Raw genomic sequence first — 18306 nt, 5'->3', positions numbered from 1 at the left:
AAACTACAACAATAACAATCCACCACAACAAAATACATGTGCTAAGAATTGAAAATTCAATGCATTAAAAGGGTGCTCGAGGCTATTTAATTTACATGTGGTGCCACTTGCAGATGAAACGAGCAACGAATGTCCGTCCGTCCAACCGGCCGTATGTACAACTCGTGCCAGGGTAGAAAACTTTACTACCTCCACCATCATCGCCATCACCAAAATATCCACTTCTTTCCGACGACATTGTCTTTTGTCACAAAGTTCCAACACTACAATGTACCCGACCAACCAACCACAATCCAGGAATATCCAAACGAACCCAAACAGGAAACACAAAGGAAGGATCACCCTTTCGCACTCTCTCTCCTCTGACCAAGTTTTGGAGACAAAATTTCACAGTGTCATGTCACCAAAAAAAAAAAAAATAAAAAATAACTGTTAAACGAAAATTGCCGAATAATTTGTTACGGGTAGCAAGAAAATAAATAAAGACAAACGGGGGGATCTCTCTGTAAGGGTACAATAGGATGGCCTTTCGCGACTGCAGAGAAAGGGAGAAAAATTTTCTCAGCAGCTGAGAAGTGTTTATCTCATAGAGAAAATGCCCCTCAGCTATTGAGAAATTTGGTCTCCTAAACCAAATTCGAAGCTGCCTTAAAATCGCTGAAGCTGAGAGAGAAAAATTCTCAGTAGCTGTGAAAGTGTTTCTCTCAGCGACTGAAAAAGACTTTTCTTGAGGAAAAATATTTTTAGCTGTGCGGATTTTTTCCCATGAGAAAACACTCCTCAGCTGCTGGAGCAGATATTTCAAAAGCTGCAGCAACTGAGATAGTATTTTTTAGATTCAGAAAAAAAGTGTCTCATTCGCTGAGAAAATCTGGCCTCAGCTGCAAAAAAAATACCTTTCCTTTTTGAAAAAAAAATCTTAGCAGCTGAAAAAAACTTTTCAGTAAAGAAATCGCTGAAGCTGAGAGAGAAAAATTCTCAGTAGCTGTAAAGGTGTTTATCTCAGTGACTGAGAAAGACTTTTCTTCAGGGAAAACTTTCTTAGCTGTGTGGACTTTTTCTCCATGAGAAAAAACTTCTCCGACGCTGAAACAGACATTTCAAAAACCAACCAGAAGTCACAGCAGCTGAGAGAGAATTTTTTATATTCGGAAAAAATGCCGCAATTGCCGAGAAAATCTGGCCTCAGCTACAAAAAAATTACCATTTCTCCATGGGAAAAAAATCTTAGCAGCTGAGAAAAACTTTTCAGTAAAGAAATCGCTGAAGCTGAGAGAGAGAAATTCTCAGTAGCTGTGAAAGCGTTTCTCTCAGCTACTGAGACTGTCGTTTAGGAAAACCATTCTTAGCTGTGAAAGAGATAATTCAAAAGCCAACTAGAAGTCGCAGCAGCTAATAGAGCATTTTTTATATGCGGAAAAAAATCCTCAATTGCTTAGAAGAGGATTCTCTTTAAAGATAACCTTTTCCCGAACTTATTTTGAGGAGATGGGGAAAATTTCTTCTCAACTGCTGAGAAATGTTTTCCCAAAGAAGTACTCCTCAGAAGCTGATAATTTTTTTTTTCTTCAAAAAAAAAAAAAATTTTTCTTCAAAAAAAATTTTTTTTAAAAAAAAAATTTTCTCCGCAGTTGGGAAATGTTTTCCAGAAAAAACGAAAACAGCTGAGAATTTTTTTCTTTGAGAAGATCAACAACTGAGTCTGTTGGTGAATATCTTTCTCAGCAACAGAGATTTGTTTTTCCTATTATGGGGATATTTTCTCTCAGCAGCTGATAGAGAAATTCATCTACAGGAAACTTTTCTCAACGCCTGGGAAATGCTTTCCGAAAGAAAATAGCCCTTCTCAACAGCTGAGAATTTGTTTCCTTTAAGAAGATATCTCTATTAACAGCTGAGCCTGTTGGAGAATATGTTTCTCATCAACTGAGATTTATTTGTCTATGAGATTATTTTTTCTCAAAAAAACGAAATTCTTCTGCAGGAATCCCTTATCAATGGCTTTCGGTAAAATGTTTTCCGAAACTTAGTACTCTTTCTCAGCAGCTGAGAACTCGTTTTCTTTAGGAAGATATGTCTATCAACAGCTGAGCTTGTTGATGAATATCTCTCTCAGCAACTGAGATTTCTGCAGGAAGCTTTTCTCAACGTCTGAGAAATGAAAATAGAAATAGAAAATATTCTTTCTCAGGAGCTGAGACACGTTTTTAAATTGTAAAAATTCTTTCTTCTTTCCTAGCACCTGAGAATATTCTCTCCAAGGACAATGTCTTTTAATGCAAAAACTTTTTCTCAAAAGGTGACATTCTCTCAGTTGCTGAATTCAGTAATTTTCTCCAAAGTGAAAAGCTATCTCAGCTACTGAAGTTGAAAAATTCTCTCACCTGCTGAGAGACTTTCTCACCAAATCAGAACTGTCTTCTTAAAGAAGAAAGTCTTTCTCAACTTCTGAAAAAAATCTTTCTCAATGACTGAGAAAAATACTTCTCCTAACACTTTTCTCACTCTCTCCCATTGCTACGAAGCCTTATCCATCCGCTGAGCAAAACTTTTTCCCAATGACAGACAATTTACTCCCCTAATTGGTTACAACTAATGAATCTTCTGAAAAAATGAAACACATTTCCCCCCAAATTTGCTCCAACCCAATGTTCTCTTCTGTGTGTGTCCATGGAGCAGCACCCTCACCTCCTGGTGTTTGCAGGGCAGGACTTGTTCATGAAATTTAAATCGAAAATGTGGAACATAGTGAGCAATTGGTATGCTCGTATGTTTGCCAGACGTCTTTTGAAGTCGATGCCGGGGAACATATTTTTTATTCGATGTTGTTTTTTTGTAGGATGTTTTTTTTTTTTTTTTTGGCAGGATTACTCGGCGTTCCTCACGAGTTGTTGGGCGCGTGTAACGAGTGTGTGTGTTTGAATTTTATTTTTTGGAAACCCCAATGCATGTTAATGAACCTGATGGCTGGATGGTTGGTTATTCGGTTGCATGTAATGGGACAATACTTTGGCAAACAACAACAACACCGAAAAAAAAAATAGAGAAAAAGAATGGAGGCAAAAAGGCAAACAGGGCTGCTGATGATGATGGTGCTGCTCTCACACAGGATGTTAACACTGATGAGTTTGTAATGCAGGGTAGGGGTGCGAGTTGGGTTGGCATATTTTTGGTTGGCGGTCTTATTAAGATGGCAAAAATTGGGAGAAAAAACCTAACAGAGTACACACTTTAAGGAACATTATACAAATACGATCAAAGGAAATTTGTTTGCTTCGTTGTTCTCCTTTATGGGTTTTTTTGGCAATTGCTCTCCTCTGCCCCGCTCCCCCTCTTCTCAGCAATTGCTTCTAACTAACGAGCCAACGAATCAAAAATGTCTCGTTTTTTTTTTTTCTGGCGACACAAGAAAATTGTGTTGCACTCCCTTTTTTCTACGCGATTAAAGGAAATTTGTTTGGCGTTCTTTTTTTTTTTGCTCTCTTTTACGGGGTGATATTATGTTCGGGCATGTTCGGAGGAGGAGGAGGCGGCGGCAACACTTTGAAAACAAAATCAGCATTTGATGCTGATGATGATGTGTCACAACAGGAAATTAATTGGCATACAAATCATTACAATTTAGTCACATAATTAGAGCGCGGAATATCACAAAGGAGAATTTAAAAGACCATTTCATAAACTGTGCTTTAAGAAGTTCAAGAGCTGAGAGAGACTTTCTCCTATGGAGAAATCGTTTGTCAGTGGCTGGGAAAGAATGTAAAAAAAATGCTCACCAGCTGAGAGCGAATTTTTGGCTATGGGAAAAGCAACTGAGAAATAGTCCTCTCCCACTGTCAAAAAGATTCTCAGAAGCTGTGAGAGCTTTTTGTAAGGAAATTTTCTTTCAGCAACTGAGAGATCGCCAAGAGAGGAAATATGAGAAAGACTCCTTCCTAAAGGAAAAAATCTCAAAAACTGAGGAAATTTTCCCGGACGGATTTTTTTTTTCACAGCTGCGAAAGGTTTCCCTTAGGAACAAATTTAAAAAATATTTCGAAAACTGTGCTTTAACAACTTTAATAGCTGAGAACGAGTTTTTCTTATGGAGAGGTTGTTTCTCAGCAGACAGGAAAGAATGGAAAAAATGCTCACCAGCTGAGAGCGAATTTTTGGCTATGGGAAAGCAGCTGAGAAATAGAGTTCTCTCCCACTGTCAAAAAGATTCTCAGAAGCTGTGAGAGTTTTTTGTAAGGAAATTTTCTTTCAGCAACTGAGAGATCGCCAAGAGAGGAAATATGAGAGAGACTCCTTCCTAGAGGAAAAAATCTCAAAAACTGAGAGAATTTTCCCGTACGGACTTTTTTCTTACAGCTGGGAAAGGCTTCCCTTAGGACAAATTTAAAAATATTTCCAAAACTGTGCTTTAACAATTTTATTAGCCGAGAACGAGTTTTTCTTATGGAGAGGTTGTTTCTCAGCAGCCAGGTAAGAATGAGAAAGAATGCTCGTCAGCTAAATGTGAATTTTTGTTTTGGGATATCAGCTGAGAAATAGTGCTCTCCCACTGTCAAAAAGATTCTCAGAAGCTGTGAGACCTTTTTGTAAGGAAATTTTCTTTCAGCAACTGAGAGATCTTCAAGAAAGGAAATATGAGAGAGACTTCTTCCTAAAGGAAAAAAGTCTTAACAAGAGATAGAATTTTCCCGTACGGATTTTTTTTTGTAAACAACTGAAAATGGCTTCCCATAGGAAAAAAATCCTCAGAAGGTGAGAGATATTTTTTCGCAAGACAACAAAATTCGGTATCAGAGAGGCACTTTTACATTTTGGAAAGACTTTTCAGATGCTGAAGAATATTTTTAACCAATGTAATTTTTTTTTTTTCAGGAGAGAATGACTTAGAGAAAGTCCTAATAAGAAATCAAGTAATAACACTGTAATTTCGGCCGGTCCGAACTTTTAATACACTCCACAAATTGAAACAAATTTGGCAATTTTCAAAAAAATTCTGTTAAAATCTTAGCAAGTAAAAGAAAACATTAAGTTTGGCCGGGTCGAACTATTTATACTCTCCACCTTAGAGTAAAGAAAACATTAGAACCAATTATTACCCACAAATACCAATTTTTAGATTTATTCATGGGAAAATGTGGCAAAAATTATCAAAATTCCGAATATCAGGAGATAAACCGAATATTGGGAGGTACCGTTTTTAAGCAGATACCTCCCCTTAGGGAATCACCAAATTTGAAATATATATCTGATGAAATTCCTAGGAGAATTTCAAAAAGTTGCAATATTACATAATATTTGGAATTTTTAGAGATTTTTTGCGTAGCTCGATTTATTTACTCAATTCTTCGAAATTCCACCATTTTTTGCACACCGTCATTTTGGGTCCATAGCTTTTGAAATAGTTAGTATATCTGACTAAATTTAGTTGAGCACTACCAAAGAGGCCTCTTCGTTAGGAATTACAATATTTGAAAAATATATCTGACGAAATTCCTTGGAAAATTTTGAAATTATAGTGTTACTCTATTTTTGGAATTTTTTCCGTAACGCTTTTCTTAAGTCATAATTTTGGAAATATTTGGTAGATCTAAGTAAAGCTATACCAAAACGTGGACCGATATATTATATCTCATTTTCTCTCTCATTTTCATTACTAACCATCCCAGACAAAATACAAATTGTTCTGCTAAATTTTGAAGCTCTACGTCAAATAATGTGGGCTGTATCGTGATTTTAACAGACAGACGGGCGGATAGACAGACGGACATCGTTAAATCGACTTCGAATTTTATGCTGATTATGAATATATATATACTTTATGAGGTCTACGACGAATATTTAGGGATTTTACAAACGGAAGGACAAAATTAATATACCCTAATAATATAATATAATATAATATTTCTCAGATGATTGGAAATACTTTTTCCACAAAAAAAAACATCCCAAATCCTACCGTTAAAAATTATGTTCAAAATCTTAAAAATACCGAATGTAGCCATTATATTAGGGTCCATACGACGATGTGGACCTGCATAGACAACTTTTGTCATTACAATATTCAAATTCGAAACTTGAAGAAAATCGGTGAATAATGTAGCTAAAATCATCAAAATGCCGAATATAGGGAGGAACTATTATTATGGGGGCTATACGAAGGCGTGGATCTGCACGGACAATTTTCCGTCACAGGCTGTAGTATCCATTACGAACTTCGAATACCAAATTTGAAACAATTCCGGTGATTAATGTCGTTAAAATTGTCAAAATACCCAATAACAGGAGGTACCGATATTTAGGGGCTATACGAAGGCGTGGACTTGCATAGACAATTTTCTGTCATAGGCAGTAGTATTCATTACGAACTTCAAATCCCGAATTTGAAAAAATTCCGGTGAATAATATAGCTAAAATCATCAAAATAGTGAATATCGTGAGGTACCGTTATATGGGGGCTATGCGAAGACGTGGACCTGCACAGACAATTTTCTGTCACAGGCTGTAGTATCCATTACAAACTTCAAATACCAAATTTGAAACAAAAACAACAATCAAAATACCGAATATCGGGAAGTACCGTTATTTGAGGGCTATACCAAAACATGGACCTACATGGCCCATTTTCAATACCAAAAGTCCTGCAGACATAATATACATTTGAGTAAAATATTATCAACCTACTTCATTCGTTCGGAAGCTAGAGTGAATTCCGTAGACGGACAGACGGACGGACCTCTCTAAATCGACATATAATTTTTTGCTGATTAAGAATATATTTACTTTGTGGGGTCTAAAATGTATATTACGAGGTGTTACAAACGGATTGACAAACTTAATATACCCTCCAAACTATGGTGGAGGTTATAAAAATTGTCTGCTGCTGAGAGAAAATTTGCCCTATAGGACACAATTGAAAAAGACTGAGAATGACTTTTTCCCATAGGAAAAGTTAAAAAAACTTTTTTCTTTAGGAAAAATTTTATCAGCTGCTGAGAAAGACGTTTTCCCTTAGGAAAAGTTTTTTCTCAGTTGCTGAGAAAGACTTTTTCCAATAGGAAATGTTTTCTCTCAGCTGATGAGAAAGACTTTTTCCCGTAGGAAATGCTTTCTCTCAAAGCAGACTTTTTTCCCATAGGAAAAGTTTTATCAGCTACTGAGAAAGACTGTTTCCCATAGGAAATGCTTTCTCTCAGCTGCCGAGAAAGACTATTTCCCATAGGAAGTTTTCCAATAGGAAATGTTTTCTCTCAGCTGATGAGAAAGACTTTTTCCCGTAGGAAATGCTTTCTCTCAGCTGCTGAGAAAGACTTTTTCCCATAGGAAAAGTTTTATCAGCTACTGAGAAAGACTGTTTCCCATAGGAAATGCTTTCTCTCAGCTGCCGAGAAAGACTATTTCCCATAGGAAGTTTTCTCAGCTGCTGAGAAAAACTATTTCCCATAGGAAATGTTTTCTTTCAGCTGCTGGGAAATACTTTTTCCCATAGGAAATGCTTTCTCTCAGCTGTTGAGAAAGACTTTTCCCATAGGAAACGTTTTTTTTCAGCTGCTGAGAAAGACTATTTCCCATAGGAAAAGTTTTCTCAGCTGCTGAGAAAGACTTTCTCCATAGGAAAAGTTCTCTCAGTTGCTGAGAAAGACTTTCTCCATAGGAAATATTCTCTCAGCTGCTGAGAAAAATTTTTTTTTCATATGAAAGGTTTTCTCAGCTGCTGATAAAGACTTTTTCCCATAGGAAAACTTTTCTCAGCTGCTGAGGAAGACTTTTTTCCATAGGAAAACTTTTCTCAGCTGCTGAGAAAGACTTTATCTAAAGGAAAAGTTCTCTCAGCTGCTGAGAAAGACTTTTCCCATAGGAAACGTTTTCACAGCTGCTGAGAAAGACTTTTTCCCATAGGAAAAGTTTTCTCCCTCTCTCTGTGAGTGAGACTATTCTCCTTTAGAAGAAAGATTTTTCAGAGAGGCAGCAATTGCTCCATAATAAAGGCAGATTGTCAGCTGCTGAGAATGATTTTTTTCCTATCTGAAAAAATTTCTCAGCTGAGAAAGACTTTTTGAATAAAAAAAATGTCATTCGCAGCTGCTGAGAATGACTTTTTCTCTTAGAAAAAAATATCTCAAAAGTTGAGAAAAAACTATTTTCTAGGGAAAATATACGATATAATACTACAGCAAAAAGTTCTAAGCTGTTGAGAAAGATTTCTTATTTCAGAAGAAAAATTCTCTTCACCTAAAAAATACTTTTCCCAGAGAAAGGAATTTAGTGAGCCGTTGATCACGGGAATATATTGTTCAGCAGCTGAGGAAGAAATTGTCTGAGCAACTGAAAAAGACTCTTTTTTTCTTAGCAGCTGAGAGAGGCTTTTTTATAGGACACAGACAATCAAAAAGTAGTTATTTCCAAGATTCCAAATTGAATTTCTCTTCCTCATATTCCCTATTCTCAGCTGCTGAGAAAGATTTCTTCTTTCAGAAAAAAATTCTCTTCATCTAAAAAATACTTTTTACTGAGAAAGGAATTTGGTAAGCCATTGAGAACGACTTTTTCCGTTGAGAATGTATTGTTCAGCAGCTAAGAACAGGGGTGCTCAAAAAGAAATATCTCTTTTCAGTCAAATTTCTCTTTGCTTATTTAAATCAAGAACAAAACAGTGTTAAGTCATTATTTATACAAATATTTTTTATCCATTTGCTTTATAAATTATTTAGGCAAACATTCATGTTAAAAAAAATTAAATTGAATCGTAAAATATAAAGAAAAACAGAATTTTAATTTTCTCTTAAATTATCTCTTTTTTCTCTTCATGTTCTAGAACACGGTTTTGAGCACCCCTGCTAAGAAAGACTTTTGCAAGAAAGAGAAATTGTCTGAGCAACTGAGAGAGACTCTTTTTTTTCTTAGCAGCTGAGAGAGATCTTTTTAAAGAGTTCACAGAAGCAAAATCTAGTTTTTTTTCGAGAATGCAATTTAAATTTCTCTCTCTCTCTCTCCCTCATATTCCCTTTTTTGTGGAGAGAGAGTAGAAGAGAGTCTATATTTTAACACAATTTGATAAAGTATTTAATTTTTCTTTTTTTATTTCTATGTTTTTTTACTCACCATTTTTTAATTGCAGACTAACGCCAACACAGCTCGTTAACACCAAATACAAAACGAAGATAATGAAACGTGACGATGTAAACTGAAATTTGTTGTTTTCGCTGCAATAGCTGCTGCTGCTCCAACTGCTGGTGCGGCCTCTTCTGCTCCATATATGGGAGAGAATGTGGCTAAAGCTTGGGGAACTGGAAATAGCTGACGACAATGGTGGCGACAATGGTGATGACGTTATACAGTCGAAGGTGTCGATGATAGTTTTGTTTTTGTTGTTGCCATCATCGTCATTCTTGTTATTGTTGTTGCTGGCATTAGTTGCAACACATGTACAGCTTAAATTTGCTCTTGTATGGGAAGCTGACAAGAAGGATGCCAATATTGGGGGTGGTGTTGAGGGCAATGACGTTGACGACGTTGATGCTGATGACTGGGTCCTTGAGTATATGGATGGTGTTGTCACCTTCCCAGTCGTTGACGTTGGCGTCGTCGTCGTTGATGACGCCGCTGCTGCTGATGTGAATAATAATGACGATGTTGTTTTTGTTGTTGTTAAAGCTAAAGCTTTTGTTGGCACTATTGTTTGGCTTTGTGGCAAACCCTCCGCATTGTTGTTTATTATTGCCGTCGCTGTTCTCGTTTCCTTTTTATTCTTCGCTGCTATTTTTCGTTGACTTTTTAAACTGCCATCATTTGTTGTCACATTTTGAGATTTTATTACATTTCTTTTGCCGGAACCGGGACAACAACAACACCAACAAGGAGTACAACAACAACTGCCGCTGTTGCTGCTGCTGCTCAGGCCATTATAACTTTTGTTAAATTTCAATAATAGATCTCCATCACCCTCGCCGAAACCATGCTCAACTTCAGGCTGACACAGACCAAGTTTGGAATTGTTGTTGTTATTGTTGCTCAGACTGTTGCTGCTGCTTTTGTTGCTGTTGTCATTAAATGACTTATAATCGTAAGCCATGTCTTACAAATTTGTTGCCGGCATTAAAGCCAATTTTTTCCTGGCGTCTTGCTAGTTTTGCTTCTTCTCTCCTCCGCCGTCTCTCTCGTCTTTGCCAGCTATGTGTGGCCTGCAACAGATAAACTTTTCTTCTTCTCCTCTCCTCCCCTGCCCAGCGTTTGGCTTTGTTAAGGGTTTTCTGCTTGAATTAATTATTGTTCACAGACATTTTGCCAAATTGCTTTATAACGTTCGTTCGTTCGTTGCTTTGTCGTTTGGTTGGTTGGTTGGAACGTTCAAATCTCTTTTCGTCTCAGCTTTTATGGCCCGTATAACACCCAGGTTCAGTAATTGCTGGAAAATTGAAATGTAAATGAATTTTATGAATAAATTGTTGAAAAATTATGTTGTTTACAATGATAGCTTAGTCTCTTGTTGTTGTTGTTATTGTTGGTCGCTTAGTGAAAAAGTATGAATGTCATTATGTCATTACTAAAGTAACACCTTTTGTCATTGGGCGGGGGAGAGAGATAATCATTATCCCAAATAAAGAGCGGGAGATGATGAGCCCGTCAAGTTGTTGGCCAACAAATGGAGAAGAAAAAAAAGAAAATTGAAAGAAAAACTTTTTGTAATTTTATTTATTTAAGGATAAACACACACACACAGACACACACTATACAAGCGGATTTCAGAGTTTCCAATCTTGTTGTAGGGTCGGTTTGGTTGGCAAGGGCGAACAAAATGTGTCTTATTTACCTTTTGTTCGCCCTTGCCAACAAGGAAAGTGAAAAGGGAAGAGAATGATTTCTTCAGACAAATTTAAAGAAATTTTTTGAAGGGCCACGGATTTTGGATTCTTGAGAGAATACATTTAAGGACTACCATAAGATTATTTGAAATGTTAACCCTTTATGGGGGTGGTTCCGCAATAGTGGGCCAAAATAGAAATGTTTATTTCGCATTTTAGGAGAGATGATGCGAAATGTTTATTTTGCATTTTAGTAGAGTTTTTATTATTCGAAAATTTTGATCCGATGTGGGGAAGGTACCAGAAGGAGTGGACTGATACCTGCCATCTTCTCAGCTGATCTTGTGTTGGCAGTAATATTGAGATGTGTGAAATTTTAAGAGAATCGAATGATTATTTCGCATTTTATGAGAGTTGTAATTATTCAAAAATGTTAACCCGTTGTGGGGTAGGCACCAGAAGTAGTGGCCCGATATATTCCATTTTCACACCAGATCTTTTGTTGATAGAAATATTGAGATGTGCCGAGTTTAAAAAGAATCAGATGCTATTTAGAATTTTATGAGCGTCATGGTTATTCAAAAATTTTTACCAGTTGTGGGGGAGGTACCAGTAGGAGTGGGCCGATATCTACCATCTACACACCAGATCTTGTGTTAGTATAAATATTAGGATGCCTGAAATTTAAATGCAATTGTATGCTTATTTCGCATTTTATGAGAAAATTTTGACCCATTGTGGGGGAGGTACCCGAAGGAGTGGACCGATATCTGCCATCTTCACTCTTGATTTTGTGTTAGTATAAATATTAGGATGTCTGAAATTTGAAATCAATTGGATGCTTATTTCGTATTTTATGAGAGTTATAATTATTCAAAAAGGTTGACCCGTTGTGGGGGAGGTACCAGTAGGAGTGGACCGATATCTAAAATCTACACACCAGACCTTGTGTTCGTAGAAATATTTATATGTGCCGAGTTTGAAAGTAAGCGGATACTCATTTCGCGCTTTATGGCCTTATTTGTTTATTCAAGATTTTAACTCTTTGAGGGGGAGGTACCAGAAGGAGTGGACCAATATTTACCATCTTCATGCCAGACCTTATATAGGAAGTAATATTAGGATGTTTGAAATTTGAAGGCAATCGGAAGCTTATTTCGCATTTTATGAGAGTTTTAATTATTCAAAAATTTTGACCCGTTATGAGAGAGGTACTAGAAGGTGTGGACCGATATCTTCCATCTTCACAGCAGATCCTGTGTTCGTAGAAATATTTATATGGGCCGAGTTTGAAAGTAATCGGATACTCATTTCGCTCTTAAAGACTTTGATTGTTTATTCAAAATGTTGACCCTTTGAGGGGAAGTTACCAGAAGGAGTGGACCGATATCTATCATCTTCACGCCAGAACTTATATAGGAAGAAATATTAGGATGTTTGAAATTTGAAGGCAATCGGAAGCTTATTTCGCATTTTATGAGAGTTTTAATTATTCAAAAATTTTGACCCGTTATGAGAGAGGTACTAGAAGGTGTGGACCGATATCTTCCATCTTCACAGCATACCCTGTGTTCGTAGAAATATTTATATGTACCGAGTTTGAAAGTAATCGGATACTCATTTCGCTCTTTATAACGTTGATTGTTTATTCAAAATTTTGACCCTTTGAGGGGGCGGTACCAGAAGGAGTGGACCGATATCTATCATCTTCGCGCTAGAACTTATATAGGAAGAAATATTAGGATGTTTGAAATTTGAAGGCAGTTGGATGATTATTTCACATTTTAAGAGAGTTCTAATTATTCATAAATGTTGACCCTTTGTGGGGGAGGTACCAGTGGGAGTGGACCGATATCTGCCATTTTTGCACCATATCCTGCGTTCGTAGAAATACTTATATGTGCCGAGTTTAAAAGTAATCGGATACTTATTTCGCGCTTTATGACATTGATTGCTTATTCAAAATTTTGACCTTTTGAGGGGAAGTTACCAGAAGGAGTGGACCGATATCTATCATCTTCACGCCAGAACTTATATAGGAAGAAATATTGGGATGTTTGAAATTTGAAGGCAATCTGATGCTTATTTCGTATTTTATGAGAGTTATAATTAGTCAAAAATTTTGACCGCTGTGGGGGAGGTACCAGTAGGAGTGGGCCGATATCTAAAATCTACATACCAGATCTTGTGTTCGAAGAAATATTTATATGTGCCGAGTTTGAAAGTAATCGGATACTCATTTCGCTCTTAATGGCCTTAATTGTTTATTCAAAATTTTGACCCTTTGAGGGGGAGGTACCAGAAGAAGTGAGCCGATATCTATCATCTTCACACCAGACCTTGTTTTAGTATTAATTTTAGGATATTTGAAACTTGAAGGCAATCGAATGCTTATTTCGCATTTTATGAGAATTGTAATTATTTAAAAATTTTGACCCTTTAAGGTGGAGGTACCATTAGGAGTGGACCGATATCTACCATCTTTGCACCACATCTTGTGTTAGTAAAAAATATTTAGATGTGCTGAATTTGAAAGTACTTGGATACCGATTTCCCGCTTTATGAACATTTTAGTTATTCGAAATTTTGACCCCTTTGTGGGTGAGGTACCAGAAGGAGTGGTTCGATATATCCCATTTTCACACCAGATATTGGCAGAAATATTGGGATGTGTGAAATTTGAAGAGGATCCGATGTTTCTTTCACACTTTATGATGCTGATGCTGATTTTGCGTATTTTAAGGGTTTCAATTCTTCATAATTTTGACTCTATGTGAGGGAGGTAATTGATGGAGAATGGAGAATAAAATCTGACAATCCTTTCTTGTTCCTTGATATAAATTATTTTCACCACCTGGTGGTGTAGGGTATAAAAATTCTACGGACCTAAAATGCATACCGACAAAATTATATCAGACAGACGGACATGGTTAAATCGACAATAAATCTTTTGCTGTTAAAAAATTCTATTTCTAGTGAAGTCTATAAAAATTAACAAAAAAAAAATCTAAAACCAAATCACCTTTCTTTGCAAATTCAAATGAAAACGCCAAAAATTACCGCAAACTTCCCTAACCTCAATCAGGAGTTGATATCCATCCTTCACCCAAATATTTTTTGCCAAGGGTAGAATATTTGTTAATTCCCTTAATTTACTTATTATAAAGTGTAATTATATTTTATTATTTAAATGTAAAGATTTCCACCATTTCAATAGCAGTTGCAACGATTGGTCGGTTGGTGGGATGTTACGCTTGTTGGCTGACTGGCTGGCTGGCTTCTTTATCAATTATTAAATATGCTTATCACAAATACGAATGGCAGCAATGAAATTGTTGGGGGAGGGGGAGAGGGGAGTAAATACATAATAAATATTAGCCTTATATTTTGTAGCAACATAGTTAGGGGTACCCACCCACCAAACAAACAAACATACCAACACAATTCGATTCTTTTGAAGTAGCGCCGATCTCGGTAATATTTATAATGAAGTTTACAAGTGTGTGTGTGGATGTTTGTTGGTTTTTGGGGAAATCATTTAATTTTCTGCTGCTACAACTACTACTGGCTTTATTTGGAACACAAACTACTCTTAGCAAATTGCAGTAGTAGTAGCAGCAACAGCAGCAGCAACGGCAATAATAAAATCGATAATAGAATTTGTAATAAATCCATAAAATTTGTGACGTTTTTGGTGGAATTTGGAGTGCAATAAAAAATAGATGAATGATTTTTGTTACTATAGGATAAGGCTCATACTCAGTCACCAGCGGAGAATTTTTAGAATATTTTCTTCTACATTTTTTCTTATATGACATGGAATTGTATGCGGAATTAGATCACTGTGGACAAAATAATCCATATTCAAGATGTCTTTATTAAGATTAACCCAATCACCTGAGTACGTTTTCGCCAATCGATAGTTACCAAATAAACATTTTAGGACAAGTCTCATACTCATTAACCAAAGGAGAATTTTTGTATTATCTTCGAAATTATTCCCATAGGAAATAGTATGGCATCTGGAAACCAAACCATTGCACTGAATCCATGCAAATCCATTTTCAAAATGTCTTTATCGGGTTTAAAGGAAAATCCAAATTAATAAGGTCGACAAAATGCAAATTAGCCAACAAAAATCATAGCGTGTTCCTTTCCGAACCTGAATTCTAATGCATTAAACTTGAGTTCTTTCAAGCATATCTTCGGGGGAGCATAGCTGATTGCTATCGAACGATTCCACAGGTTGCGGATAGGGGAAAGCCGAGTCGCTGACTGTCAGCGAAGCTGTGAAGAGAGTCTCGGCTTAATGCCTCGAGTGTAAATGATCCTTAGACTGACGAGACAATGTTTCGGTGTCCCTTAAATAGCCAAACATCTGGGCTGGGGTGTTATGCGATCACGTTTTTTTCAAAGTTGCAGATTTGCAGTCAGGGTACCGGCTGTATTCTAAGAGATCTTCGATCGTACCTGGGCGCCTCAACGAATATCAGGTTTAGTTACCATTCCTTCACGACAACGATGACAAAGCTAAACCTGCTCTCTTTCGGTGAATGTTGGTGTGAACGTCTTGGCACATTCAATCAACAAAGCAATGCGTTCAAAGTTTACCTCCAGCTCAAAGAGTATGACCTTAAGTCTGTGGACGAGTCCTTTCTTAACAGCCTGAGTGTCAATGATCCATAGACGACTGACGAAACGACGTTTCGGGCCCCCACATATAGAGAACCCCCTCCAAATTCTGGGTTGTTATGCGACCACGTTCCCATCAGGGGTGCAGGTTTGCAGTCAGGGTACCCACTGTATTCTAACGGATAACCAAACCAAAAAAACTCTCTTTCAACAAAGCTACAAGCATGAAGATTACCTCCGCCTCGGACTCGGACATTGATTCAGGATCGTCTGGGGCCAAAATTAGTAAAACGAAGCGGACGGGAAGCCTGGGAGACGACAAAGCTCAGCAAATAGCGATCCGAAAAATTATTGCGTATATGGGACCACAAAGACTAGGTCAACAAAGAATCTCTGCAGACTTTTGGGAAACCCCTCCAGCATCCGTTTTGTTTAAATGAATTTTCTATATTCAGGTTTAGTTACCGTTCCTTCACGTACCTTCACGACGATGATGATATATGGAAGAAAAATTATTAATACCAGCCCCAAAAAAAAAAAAAAAAACCAACTCTCTTTCGGTTGACTTTGGTGTTATTAAGTTTACCTCCGCCTCAACATGAAGATCGAACTCGGATATTGATTCAGGATCGTCTGTTAACAGTAGTAGTAGGACGAAACGGACGGGAAGCCTGGGAGACGATAATGATCAGCAGATAGCAATCCGACAAATTATGGCGGATATAAGACCGTCAAGGTTAAGTCAACACAGAATCTCTGTAGACTTCTGGAAAACCCCTCTTGTCTCATTTTGTTTGAATGAATATTCCACATTTAGTTATTTAGAGCTTTATCCTTTTCTAGGCCGTAGTATTCCCCTGCTTTGGGAGAGAGACTAAAAAGTAAAAAAATTATAGGCACAGCGTGTATTTTCCAAACATGAATGTTAATTTACAGGAGTACTTTCAAGCCTTCCTGTTCGGGAAGTACACTCCTTTCATTTGTACAGGGTTGCCCATATTCGACGGACCCATGTTTTGCTATGCGACTTGTGTGCGGTGGAGCGTAGAATATTTTGACTTTGAGAGGTCTATCATGCCACCCTCCCAACTTCCGATGTTTGTTGGACAAGAAAATTAATCCTATTAGCATGTGAGACGCTATAAATTCAAGTTTTTTTTTTTTAATGAATTTCCAATATTTAGCCCTTTGAGAGGGGAGATTTTTCCTACCACGTCATAGCTTTCTTCCTGGCTTGGGGTAGATTTGTACTATCATAGCGAACTGTTGCGTAAGTAGACATATTGAATTTGTGGAAAATTCCTTGAGAGATTTATCATGTCATCCCTCTGACTTGCGAAATTTTTTGGGCCAGGACCTTTACTCTATTAGATAGTCAGACGCTTCTTTTTGGTTTTTTGGATAGGTTGGCTTGGTTTTCTTGACCAAATTTTCATCTTCATTTCATGTTGGACAAGTGAGATTTTTCTAGATTCCTAAAAGACAATGAATTATTAGTAAAAATACTTCAGGAAATGTTTCATATCATTTCTTACCGAAAACCCTTATTTCGTCTTATTTTCTTAGAAAAATTATTTTCCTTTTGATTTATTTTTCCCTTTCATTGAGAATACCATCTTGCCCTCAAATTTTTAAATATAACAGGACATTTGAAGTCCCCACGAAGTTTCCTGCAAGTTGCTGTTCCAATTGTCACCCAACTTGTAGCAATTTTCTATATCCCATTCTTGGCACAGTCTGAGAGCTGTTTGAAATTGTCCAGACAGTCAACATCTTCAAAATCACTTAATTACACTTCTCGTCTAATGCGACTCAACGCCTTGAGTTGCAGCATTTTTTTGGAGCAACTTTGCATTTTTTTTTTTTTTGCTCTCCACCGCTTCCACATGCCATCCATCGTCTTAACAAATTGTTGACCTTAGACACATGAATATAATGAGCAAACACTCTTCCTCCTCCTGTTGGCTGACACTTGTCATCGCCTGCGAGAGAGAGCGAGTCTGGTGTAAGTGGCACAAAACTGTCTGGATTACATTTCATCATCAGCATCACAGCCATCAGATTTCATTGTCTTTTCACATGGAAAAACTAGACCTCATTTATGGCCAAAGAATCAGTCAGCAGAGCTCAGCAAAGGAGAAAAAAACAGAAACCTCAAAGCGGCAAAAAATATATGAAAACATGTCTGGCAGCAGCACAAAAATTCCACAAATGACACAATTCTTTTGGTCCTCGCCCGTTCCTCGCTCGCTTCCCCCGGAGGAGCCCTTGTCATTTCTTTTGCCACTTGTTATTTTTTTGTTACAAGTCAAAGCAAGCTTTTTGGAGTAAGTGCGTCTGGCTGGTGGTGGTGATGCTGCTGCTGCCGCTGCCACTGCCACTTGTACAATAATAATAACATGACAAACAGCGGCAGCAACAGCAACAACAAAAAGGAACGTAACATTCATTCCATGTGACCCAAATTTACTGTCTGGCTCAGTTAGTAAAGCATGGCCAGACACATCCTCCCAACGGCATGAATATGCATCATACGAAACCAGCCACCCACAAAGGAACAGGGCCCATCAAACAAAGTAGGTACCCAACACCCGGCCATGCACTTACTCACTACTGGCTGGCCTGCTGGCAGGCAGGCGGGTTGGTTGGCTGCTTTGTGCATTCCATCTTTTTTTCATTTCATTTCAAATAAACCGACGCAGACATCCGCAGACGTCTACTTTGCAAAAATTATACACTAAATCCTCTTTGGACCTGCCACTGCTATTGCTGTTAAACACCACCACCAATGTTGGGAGGCGAGAAAAAATCGATGCCAGAGGATGAGGAAGCATTAACGATGTCGTAGTTATGAGCCAAGAGCTTCAGAGCACAGCTG

General features: G+C 37.4%; 1 protein-coding gene across 1 annotated transcript in view; it reads right to left on the bottom strand.

The window, feature by feature from the left end:
- LOC101888085 (low-density lipoprotein receptor-related protein 6) overlaps positions 1–18306 on the bottom strand; it is a 161080-nt gene that overhangs the window by 141125 nt on the left and 1649 nt on the right. The window contains exon 2 of the mRNA XM_059128869.1: positions 9097–10399. Within this exon, the coding sequence (XP_058984852.1) occupies positions 9097–10066 (970 nt within the window). The 5' untranslated portion in view covers positions 10067–10399. The remainder of the gene's footprint in view (positions 1–9096; positions 10400–18306) is intronic.

Source organism: Musca domestica, unplaced genomic scaffold, assembly GCF_030504385.1.
Source record: "Musca domestica strain aabys unplaced genomic scaffold, Musca_domestica.polishedcontigs.V.1.1 58, whole genome shotgun sequence".
In the NCBI taxonomy this organism is placed as follows: Eukaryota; Metazoa; Arthropoda; class Insecta; order Diptera; family Muscidae; genus Musca; species Musca domestica.
The sequence above is the reverse complement of the archived record's forward strand: the minus strand, read 5'-3'. Positions and strand labels throughout refer to the sequence as shown.